We start from the raw sequence: 11875 nt of genomic DNA, 5'->3' as shown, positions 1-11875 counted from the left end.
GTCAACTTGATAAAAATAATTTTTTTTTCAACTTTTCTGTTCATACACTCACTAATGAGTATGTTTAACGAAACATGTCTCAATTGTCAAAATTTGTGTTTCACCCTCCTTCATAAGTGTCTTAACCTGTTCATTCAGAACCTTGGTTATGATAAGAGAAGGAAATATAATTTGGTTATTTTCAATGTAGTGTGAAGGTAATGTCATATTAAAAACAAAAATGGAATAGATACTCTATCGAGTCATCTCTCCACATTATACCTTGGTTATTTTAACTTGCCTTGGGGGACATGTCAAAAATTATATGAAAATAGGGAATGACAAGTACTTCAAAGCAATTTATAAATAACTGGAGAGGAGCGGAAGAAAGTAGATCACAAAGCGCTGAAATTTGCTGGTGTTCCTACCTTTGTGTAGTTTCTTTCCACAAATCAAAATTTGTGATACGAAAGGCCTTTATTCACAAGTAAAAAAGTTAAAATGAAAAACGATAATGCGCCCTACCAATCGGAGCCGGTATGACACTTTAAACGCTCGTATCCAATAATTTGAAATGTTGTTTTTGTTAAGTTGAATTTCACTGTGTGTTGACGGTGTTACCAAAAGTTATAGCGCCTGGTATTCACATCGTATCGGTACTAATGTTACCGGCTCTTTCGGATAAAAACGATAAAAATCAGTATGAGCAAGAAAACGCAACTTGACAAAAACGAAATTTCACCGAGCGTTCATACAGCGTATATCTGGGGTATTACCGGTATCACACAGTTTGTATGTGGAAATTAAACCTAACAAAAACCAAAAATCTACTAGTCGATACCAATTGCGTTCGAAGTGTCACACACCTGGCGTATATTCGACGTTATTCGAAACTATTTTATCACAAGATGGGCGACGATTTATTACAAGTCGAAGTTTGCGGTAAAAATGGGGCTTATTACAAGGTTAGTGCCGTAAATAATACCACAAAAACGTTCCGTAACATCCGATAAATAATTCCCGTGAAAATCAATCATTTCGGTGGCGTATTTGTTTTAGAATTGCGATCTTAAGTGAATGTATATTTTGGTCTCGTTGCCCAAAAAAATAATAAAAGAATTTGCGCAAAGAATAAATGAGTGAACTTTATCGGATGCTTGGGGCGAATTAACCGGCGGATAGTAAATGATGTTTTTATTGTCGGTCCGATAGTTTGATGAACTAAATTCACATTTCGAAAAATTTATCGGAAAATTCTCTCTCCAGAAAAAAATGGCCATCTGTCAAAAAATTGGTGAGGGTATGGGAAGAGCAAAAACAAGCTCGGTTGAGAAAACCTCTGTTAAAGCCACTAAAGATTTACTGTGTTTGTTACGCAAATTAGAGTGCACCACCCCTGGAATTGTTAAACTGTCCAAGGTTAAAATAACAAATTTGTGCCTTCGGTTGACTATAAGTCTGTGTGCAACAAAACTGTGGGTCTGAAATTTTCGCCTCTTTCATTAAATCGTTTTCTTTTGTATAACATTCAGTGATAAACAATAGGCTGGCCGACAAAAAATTGCCATTTACTGATTTGGCACCTTGTGCAACTGACATCTATATGTGTTTACGTTTAATCGAAATTGACATTTTCAGGGGGCAGTAACAGACATTTTCGACGATGGGGTGTTAATTCAATTTGAAGATGGGTGAGTCAATCCTTTGTTACTTTAGAAATGTATTGCCGAACCAACAAGGCGAAACATTGTGACAAAAATGGTTTTCTGATCGTTCGTTCACTTTCGATTTAGCTGGCAAAAAGAATCAAAATTTCCTTTCGATCAAGTTCGTTTACCTCCATCGGAAAGTGTGCAAGATGAAGTGTTCGCCGAGAACATGGAAGTGGAAGTGTTCGCAAGATCCAACGATAACGAGGCTTGTGGATGGTGGACAGCTGTTATTAAGGTAGATCCCATTCGCATAACGACGACGATCCGGATAAAAAAAAAATCTTTTTTTTTTCAGATGATGAGAGGCGAATTCTTAGTGGTGGAATACTGCGGCTGGGAAAATAGTTTTACAGAAATTATCGGATTGGAACGTATGCGACATAAAAACCTCAATCCGCCTATCGATATCAAAACGTTTTATAAATTCGAAGTTAATGTGCCAGATGAATTGCGAGAATAGTACGTGCAAATGACAATTGCTACCATTTGTCGAAATTGAGAAAATCAAAACTAATTGTTCGATTCGTTGTTGTTCTTCGTTTACAGTGCCAAGCTAGATGGTGTTCACAAGGAACTTCAAAAAGCTGTGCGCTGTGGTGCTTGTCATTTTGATGCTAGTCGTGGTGTTTTGATTTTATTATCGAAAATTGAAGCGTCACAAAAATTGGCCGAAATGATGCAGGAAATTTATTTTCGAAATTTAACTCAGAAGGTGAGTGCAACTCGGATTCTCTTTTTTCGCATTTATGGAACGTGTCGTAGAGTCACAATTCCATTCCCTCGGGGAGATGCTAGAAGCTATAAGAAAGACCTGATTGGCGTATCGAGCCCAATTCCATTCGCGGTGAAATTGGGCGGTCGCTAAACCCAAATTTCGAATTTGTTGACTTGAAAATTCACAGCGTCTCGGATTATTATTGTGGTAACATGCTCCCATGGCACGTTTACGACTTGAATTAATGATGCAAAGCTTAACTTAGATCCGTAAATTTCATGTGATCACAATTCCAACTATTTTGTCTCTATGCCGACGTAGCCTCAATATTTCGGCATTAATTCGAGCATCCATTGTTCCATTTTTCGAGGAGGTCTTTCGCCGCATCGATGTGTCCGACGGTTTAATTTGAGCCTTCCGACGCTTCACTGAAATTCTAGTATTTGAGTTAGCTCGCTTCCCAACGAATTTTTCAACCGACTTCTTCGGTCCTAGTCGTGTTCGGAGTGTTACGTGAACATCCAGGCCGCAGCACGATCTTTGTGAACCAGACATTACAGAAAGGGCAATCGAATTTCAATCCTAAGTTTGTTTCAGCTGATTTACAGCTGGTTCACTCGTACAAACAGAACTGGTTTTATGTGTTTATACGGATTTAACAGTATGCGCGGTACAGCCGATTAAACATGCATAGCCAGTTTTCCTTTGTATGAGTGAATCACCTGACAATCTGCTGATGCAGAGGAATTTCAACCTATTTGGTACGGCACAAAATGAATCATTTCTTTGTGGAAACAGGGTCCATGAAAATCGGTTGACAGAATTGTTAGTCAGACGCTTGTGTCACGAAAAGTGGCTCTGTGCGATTCGAGGTTTTAAGATTTTTTGTGAATGGATTCTGATAGAGTATCAAAAGTTGTAGAACTAAATTTTTTTCTTGAGGTCAATGAACCGGTATTACCGGTAAAATTACCGTTTCAGTGTAAAACTGAGAATCGCTATAACTGGACATTAATTACCTAAGTTTTATGGAAGAACTTTTGTTTTGGAAAAACAAAATGGCGGAAATATGATCATTTTTCGTAGACACGACACTACACAGAAAAACCGCTAACTTTGACGCCATTTTTGGCCCGTGTGTTACAGGGTTTACTTTAGAGAATTTAATTCTGAAAATTCCGAAAATTCCGAAAAAGTTCCGAAAAATTCTGAAATAATTTTTCGGAATTTTTCAGAACTTTTTCGGAATTTTTTCAGAATTTTCGGAATTTTTAGAATTAAAATTCTCTAAAATAAGCCCTGGTGTGTTACGATTCAATATCTCGAGCAAAAAATTTGTAATCACTTTCGGAACTTTTTTGGGTGAAGTTGGGACCTGTAGCTGTCGAATTAGCCTACTCGCACGAAATCCGGTCGTAAGACACCGGCCAAAAATGGCTTGAAAGTTAGCGTTTTTTTTGTGTAGTGTCTACGGAAAATGATCACATTTCAGCCATTTTGTTTTTCCAAAAAGAAAAAATTCTTCCATAAAACTTAGGTAATTAATATACCTTTCTAACAAAAAAAAAAGAAAAAAAAGAAATCCGAACAAAGTCACTTCTATCTCCAGTTATAGCGATTCTCAGTTTTACACTGAAACGGTAATTTTACCGGTAATGCCTACTCCATCAGAATCCATTCACAAAAAATCTTATAACCTCGAATCCCACAGGATGACACAAGCGTCTGGACTATGTACTCACTTTATCGTGGCAGAAAACGTTTGTCTAACATACCGGGACATTTTCAATAAAACATGAAATATGTATAACAAGAATAGACCGGCTATAAGCCTAGTGAGGTCTTTTTTCTTTCTCTCAATTTTCTCACTTCTCGAGATACCAACTACCAAATACGTGAGTTACAAATAGGCAAGCAGGAAGAATAGTTTCTTCAGACGAATAATTATTATTTGCCTGGTGTCGATATGCTCATGGTGGCTTTGCAGTTTTGAATGTCAATCCAGCTCGCAACTACCAACTACCAAAGCTACCAACTACCAAATTTTCGATTTATAAATAGGCGAGCATGTAGAATAATTTCGTCAGTCGGTGCGTAGTTCTCGAATAGTAAACATCTCTGCCGAAAATTACGTTTGGTAGTCAATTATAGCCTTGGTAGTCCAACTACCAAGTACCAAATTTTCGAATTGCAATGTTAACTGTGACCTATCGGTGATCAGATAACAAATAATTATTATTTGCCTGGTGTTGATATGCTCATGGTGGCTTTGCAGTTTTGAATGTCAATCCAGCTCGCAACTACCAACTACCAAAGCTACCAACTACCAAATTTTCGATTTATAAATAGGCGAGCATGTAGAATAATTTCGTCAGTCGGTGCGTAGTTCTCGAATAGTAAATATCTCTGCCGAAAATTTCGTTCGGTTGTCAGATACCAACTACCAAATTTTCTAATTGCAATGCTAACTATGAGCGATCGGTTATCAGATAACAAATAATTATTATTTGCCTGGTGTTGATTTGCTCATAGTAGCATTGCAATTTATCATCGTGGTAGCCAACTACCAAATTCTCGATTATAAATAGACAAGCAGTCAGAATAATTGCATCAGTCGGTGCAAAGCCCTCGAAAAGTAAACATCTCGCCGGTAATTAATTCGGTTGTCAACTATCACCGTGGTAGTCAACTACCAAATTTTCGAATTGCAATGCCAACTATGAGCGATTGGTTATCAGATAACAAATAATTATTATTTGCCTGGTGTTGATTTGCTCATAGTAGCATTGCAATTTTGAATCAAGGCTGTTATCGTCTCATTTTTTATTTGTGACACAGACACATGGACGGACAGACAGACGGACAGACAGACGGACAGATGAAGTGTCCACAATAGGGTTTTTTTTTCTAAAAGAAAAAAGACCTAAAAAACAAACAGTGCGCAATTCAACCGACAGAAAGAAAGTTTGATGTGTGAAGCATACAACTTTGAATGACTTCTACGGGATATTATATTCGACAGATAGAAAAATCCAATTTTATCGATAAAAAATATTGAACGACCGATATATCCACTCCAGTACCGATAGCGAAATAATAAACTACCGATGTCGGTGATAGAAATAAACGAAAGTATACCGATAACTTTTTACCGATGTAGCGCAATGACGATAAGTTGGACGATATATCGGTAATTTATAACATTCTATCGGCAAATTATTATTATCTAATGCTCAAAACAAACGAGGCACTGAAAACGTGTTTTGGTCCTATTTTTCATGACGAAATTTTCGAAACTGTCAAATGAAGTTTTTCTATTCAAAATCGCGATTGCTGCATCTGTCAATGAAAACTAGGACCAAAACACGTTTTCAATGCCTCGTTTGTTTTGAGCATGACAGATGCAGCAATCGCAATTTTCGATAGAGAAATTTCTAACTTTATTTGACAGTTGCGACAATTTCGTCATGAAAACAAGATCCAAAACATGTTTTGAATGCCTCGTTTGTTTTCAGCATAACTGTAGGCGACTGTATCAACAGTGTTAACACATCATTTTCACAAATACATTTTAGAATCCGCTCACTGTGAGGGATTCTTTTGAAAAACAGCAGACCGAAATCGGACGAGTTTCAAAAAAATTTCTTCGAAGCCTGCGTGGCTAGTGTGTCTCTAGCTACGCGGGCCGTTCAGGATCGTGTGAGGTGTTATTAGAAAGACGATTACATGAATTTCCGAGGCAAATAAGGCCTGATTGGGGTTAAAATTCATCCTCACTGAGATATGTGCAGTTGAAGTTTTCAACAGAAAAAAGACGGAAAACTTACAGAAATTTCTCGAGGTACAGGAAACGTACATGGTCGTGTGGGGTGTCATTAGAAAGGAAATTGCATTTACTTTCGGGGCAAATCGGTTCTGATGGGGGTTTGGATGAAATATGTTTTCGGTCTTTTGATCGTCTCACACTAGCCACACAAGCTTCGAAGAATTGTTTTGAAACTGGTTTTGGCTTCTAGCATCGAATACCTTACTAGGCACATACGTAAAAAATTCCACTGGAAAATGCGTCCGATTTCGGTCAGGCTGTTTTTCAAATGAATCCCTCTGTTTCTTTAGATGAATAGAATGCTTCAGTCATCTCCAATTTTCCGATAAAATTGACATGGTCGAGACACCTACAATAAATTTGCAAACTTTATCGTTACTCAATTCTCGTTTCGAATTTTCTTAGGTTCTTCTAATGAAACGTACGGAAGAAGCAGCTATGCTATTGAAACGCACAGAGGAAGCAGCCAGACAACTAGAATCAACAAAATTACATGCAGGAGGGTGAGTGTGTATCTGAAATTCGACTTATTGTTTGTTTAGAACCGATTGAACATTTCATGAATCGAGGACAAGATTTTTCCGTTTTGGTTTTGTTTTGTGTTTTATTAATGATAACTCCCAATTCCCTCCCCGGTTCGATTTGAATTTTTGCTTTTCGTTTCGTTTGTGTTTTTATTTTCCGAAGAATGAAAAACCGACCAATTCGCTCACAAAGATATTCTGGTCGTAAATCTTTGAATTGAATTCGCAAAAGGACGCGTTGATAAAAAAAAAAAGAAAAAAAAAAATTTAAATTTCGTTTTTCGTTTGGTTTTTATTTTGTAACGAAATTTGTTTCCAGCAAAAAACTTAATCACCGACACACACACAATTTTGATGGACTACTCGGAAGGTACGCAACACAATAAAAAAAAATTCTCATCCTAAAGTTTAAGGATTTGAACCAAAAAAAAAACAAACAAATTTAATTTTAATTTTGCATTCATTTGTAGTGTGTAATGTGTTGGTAATTGGTTTTTAATTTTAGCGAAAGAAAATTTCCTTTTTTTTTCGTTTGACAAAGCTTTGCAATTTGATTTGTATGCGAATCCTACTTTCAGTTCACGATTTTTTGTAGTTAGTTCCAAAAATTTTGATTTATTTTTAATTTACGAAGTGAGAGCTCACATTTATATCAGCCCCTCGTAGGGTTTAAAACCTGTCCTACCAATTAAGGCCGGTTTTAAGGAATTTATTTTAATAAAATTCGTTTAAAAAAAATCCTAAAAACTCCTTAAAACGCTAAATGTTTTCATTGTAAAGCGCCCTAACCTGAACTTAATTTGTAAAATTTAGGAATTTTTTTAAAAGAATTTTATGGAATTTTTGAGAAATAAATTCCTAAAAATAGGCCTAGATACCAATGGTAACTATCGAGGTAGTTATGGAATTTTTTGGCATTTTCCGAAATTTAGTGAAAGACCGGAAAATATTTGTTCGGTACCGCTGATGTCTTTGAGCTCTAGGATGAAAAGGCGTTTGCGAAGGCAGACCTTTGTTGTGGTATTTATCAGTCAGTCAGTTGGTGTCGAAACGTTGCAGAACGAAATTGTACAATTTAAACTTTGTCGAGAACGAGGGATTCTTTTGAAAAACGGCCTACCGAAATCGGACGCATTTTCTATTGGACTTTTTTATATGTGCCTAGAAAGGACTTCGACCCTAGAAGCCAAAACCACTTTCAAAAACATAGCTAACGCCGACCCGTACGAAACACCTATTCGTGTCAAAAGCCTTTAAAATCACTTACATTATCCACTCTTTGCCTTGTTATCATATACAAATAAATTGCCGGAGGCAATATAGACAGCTATATACCGCTATATTTACCTATATTTTCCTATAAATAAACATTTCACAGATGAATATATGCTATTATATAGCTCTCTATGCCTGTATATAGCTCAATATAGCTGTATATAGGTATATATAGATGTCCATATATGGAATCCCTGAAACCCCTCACACTTAACACATTATTTCCATGTTAACAGAAACTCTCTAAGTATCATTTTTCCCAAGATATTTCTATTTTACTAAAATCCAATATGGCCGCCGGCAGCCATTTTGTTAGGAGACCGGAAATAGTACCGACGCTTTACATTCGTTAATACCTTTCAAACAAAAAAAAATCATGAAATTCGGTCAAAATTTACTCGAGATATTGTCAAAATACTCCACGTTCACTGTACGGCCGAGTAGCCCGATAAGAGCTCACTCCAAGAGACCTAGCTCACGCTCCGGAGAACATAATTTCAAAAACTTTTTTTCCCCTGATTGGTACGGTCAATACCTATCTAGTAAAGCTAAAACAGACGAAATATGTTGAAATGTGGCCGACCTACAAGCAAAAACTGCTTGCCGCCCTGTGCCTGTTTCACACCAAGGGGTCTAACTCACGAGTCGGTCATCCGATTTCCATAAACTTTTTTTTTGTCGATCGGTATTGTAAATACCTTTTATTTGACGTATCAATTACAAGTGTAACGTTTGAATGTCCGGAGATATCTTCGAAAAACCGTAAAGCACTTATTGGGCCACAGCTCGGGAGGGGTCGATCCAAAATCACTCATCTTCGAACTTAGCCTGTCTTTTGACATTACCAAACGGGAAAAAAAAGAATTTTCAAAATCGGATGCGTTTTACTCAAGTTATCGTGCAGACAGACGGACAGACGGACATTTTTTTTTTCGCGGATTTGGCATCTCTAGACAACCACAATAGGTTTCCCCTTACTCAGGGAGTCCAATTCGACGTGTTACAAACGTATGCGTAAACCTATAAGACCCCAGTACTTCGTACGGGGCTAAAAATTCTTCGAAGCTTGTGTGGCTGGTGAAAGGTGATCGAAAACCGAAAACTTGCACTTTTCTTACAAAAATTTCTCCAGTTACGCGAGCCGTACAAGGTCGTGTGGGGTGTCATTAGAAAGGTAATCACACGTACTATTGATCCGAATAGGGACTTATTGGGTTTAAAATTCATCGACACTGAAATGTGTGCAGTTGAAGTTTTCAACCGAAGACTTACACTTTTCTTACTGAAATTTCTCGAGGTACACAAAATGTACATGGTCGTGTTGGGTGTCATTTGACAGGTAATTTAATGTGCTTTTGGGCCAAATACGGTCTTATGAAGTTTGGATGCATCTATGATGAAATATGTACACCCAAACATTTCAACTACTTCGATTTCATCGTAGATGCATCCAAACCACATAAGACCCTATTGGGCCCAAAAGCACATTAAATTACCTGTCAAATGATACCCGGCCGGCAATGATTTTGTTTGATCCAAAAAAAATTCCAAAAAAATTTCGAAAAATAGGCCCGAATCGGAACTGCTGATGTCTTTGAGCTCTAGGATGAAAAGGCGTTTGCGAAAGCAGACCTTTGTTGTGGTATTTATCAGTCAGTTAGCATTGCAGAAAGTTTCGACGGGGAGTTCACGTTGCAGTGCGAAATTTTTCAATTCAAACTTTGCCGAGAGCAACAAATTCAAATTTTATTTCATCAGTCACGACAGACCTTCCAGCAAAAATTTCATTTTCGAATTTCATTTATCATTTCGCACTGCCAATTTGTATTGATTTTCGCACTGTTGATTTTTATCAGCGAAGCTGACTGAAACACAAACTAGGGCCTCCCACCACCTTCATCCTCGAGCACAAACTCAACAATTGGCACAAACCTGAAGGGTGCTGATTTGGACATTGGCTCTCGCTTCATTAAAAATGTTTTTAAAGCACTGTGACTGCCTGCAATCAATTGAATATGGATTGTAGATTAGTAAAAACTTGCCAAGGGAATTTCGAGCTCTAGCAACCATCATTTTGATCAAATATTTAACAAAATAATTTTCATTCGATCTCGGCTATAAATCGGTTGAAGCCTTACCTCAACGTATCCTGCCGTCTACGCACTGCCATCCTACAGCTTTTTGTCCTGATCTAATGAATCTGTCTGCCGTCGAAAATAATTTCTTTCCTCCTATGCCTCCAGCTTTTAAATGTAAATTACTGGTTACAGGTTCTTTCCCCCCTTTTATGTACTCTCAAATATCGGTGGCCAAATGATGAAGCAGCAATTTAACTGAACTGCATTGACTTGACGCCAAGCTTGAATCGTTAATGAAACAATTCGAATTGGTTGGATGTGTTGGCGTCAATTGAATTTCTCTGTGTCTTTTCTTTGGTTATCAGCCGTGCTCCGAGTGGTCCAGAAAATTGACAATTTTATTTTCAACTTCCTAGGTTTTTTTCCCCTTTTTCACTAACATTCTCATCATGACATCATGAGATTAAGCATTAATCACATATAAAATCGTTGTGTTGTTCGCTGTATGGAATAAGTGAACGGTTTGCTGTGAAGCCAAGCATGATTTTAGGATACGACTATTCGTCACACCCACGAAATTGAAGACCGTGGCCTTTGAAACAATTATTTCATCAATTCTAAACGTTAGTTTTGAAACATTTCGAATCGTTTCCACATTGGACACAGTGAAAGTCTTCGCTCGATGTCGTCACCTTTCTATTTTATACTTCGTTTAAATGATAAGATAGAGTGGACATCTGAAGGAAATGTTAGAATATTAGTTTAGTGATAAGGTGGCATATGTAGCGCATGAATAACGAAGTTTAATGAATGAAATGTAAACGGTAAAATGTAGATCAGCCGTGAACGAACAATTGAAAAGTGAAATTTGCAGAATGTTTTCATACAGAATCAGCTGCACGAAAACAGTTTAAAAGAGTTTCTCATTTTGATTATTTGTCACTGTCGCCCGAATGTTATTGCAAAATAAGACAAATTAATTTGAAATCGGCAGTTGCAGTGGGTTGCATACAACACTGTTTTCACTTAAGAGTGATATCGCCAAATCTTCAGGTGATTGGGGAACAAGCGATCTCCGATTTTAATGAGTGATAGCTCGTTGGATTCGTATTTCAATTCTAGGAAACACGTGTCTTTCACTTTTTCTTTAAAAAAATTGTTTTCTTTGAAAAGCGCTCAAAAGTGAAGACATGTCAGAGGGTACCGAAAACAGTTTTTCGGCAATAACTCAAGAAAAAATTATTTTAAATTGTTATATTGTTGTACGATTGTCGGCCTTGAAAAGACCTACAGGTAGAGTATACGCACCGCTTGGTGCTAGTTGATCCACTAGAGTTATGACTAGAAATATAGTGAATGTTCGGAGAGTCCGCCTTTTCTGCAGCTTCAATGTACCACGGAGCTGAGTATGGGGTGTTGTAGCTGGCCTCACCCACTATCGTTGCACATATAAATGAACCCAGTACTTTTGGGCTGCAAGCCTACAGAAGTCTTGAAAAAAAAGTTGGTGCCAAAGTGTAGATTTTTTCCTTCTGTCTGAGGGCCCAACTGCCAGAACAGCGTCTGGAACGGTTCTACGTGAGTAATTTTGTATCGTCTACTATTCCCTTACCGTATACGCTTCACTTTGACTCGAATATAGGTCGTTACAACACATCCGGTGTTAGTAATTCTTGTGAAAAATTATTACATCTTTCTCGGAGGATTTTAGTCAAATAAAGTGTTAGCCTATAGCAAATGACCTCAGGACTCCGGAACAGTAATTA

At 37.4% G+C, this 11875-nt stretch overlaps 1 protein-coding gene across 6 annotated transcripts in view; it reads left to right on the top strand.

Annotated features, from left to right (window-relative positions):
* The first annotated feature begins 716 nt into the window (after positions 1 to 716).
* LOC119068010 (synaptic functional regulator FMR1) overlaps positions 717 to 11875 on the top strand; it is a 31644-nt gene continuing 20485 nt past the window's right edge. For 3 of the 6 annotated variants that reach the window (XM_037171366.1, XM_037171365.1, XM_037171364.1), the window contains exons 1-7: positions 730 to 944; positions 1618 to 1670; positions 1773 to 1926; positions 1987 to 2150; positions 2238 to 2403; positions 6638 to 6735; positions 7076 to 7126. In XM_037171366.1, coding sequence (XP_037027261.1) covers positions 774 to 944; positions 1618 to 1670; positions 1773 to 1926; positions 1987 to 2150; positions 2238 to 2403; positions 6638 to 6735; positions 7076 to 7126 — 857 coding nt within the window. In that variant the 5' untranslated portion in view covers positions 730 to 773. Of the gene's footprint in view, positions 945 to 1617; positions 1671 to 1772; positions 1927 to 1986; positions 2151 to 2237; positions 2404 to 6637; positions 6736 to 7075; positions 7127 to 11875 lie in introns of all 6 variants that reach the window. The other 3 variants (XM_037171368.1, XM_037171367.1, XM_037171369.1) reach the window with 2 other exon arrangements.

This window comes from Bradysia coprophila (genome assembly GCF_014529535.1).
Source record: "Bradysia coprophila strain Holo2 chromosome X unlocalized genomic scaffold, BU_Bcop_v1 contig_167, whole genome shotgun sequence".
In the NCBI taxonomy this organism is placed as follows: domain Eukaryota; kingdom Metazoa; phylum Arthropoda; class Insecta; order Diptera; family Sciaridae; genus Bradysia; species Bradysia coprophila.
Note: the sequence above shows the minus strand (reverse complement) of the source record. Positions and strands in the feature narration are given on the sequence as shown.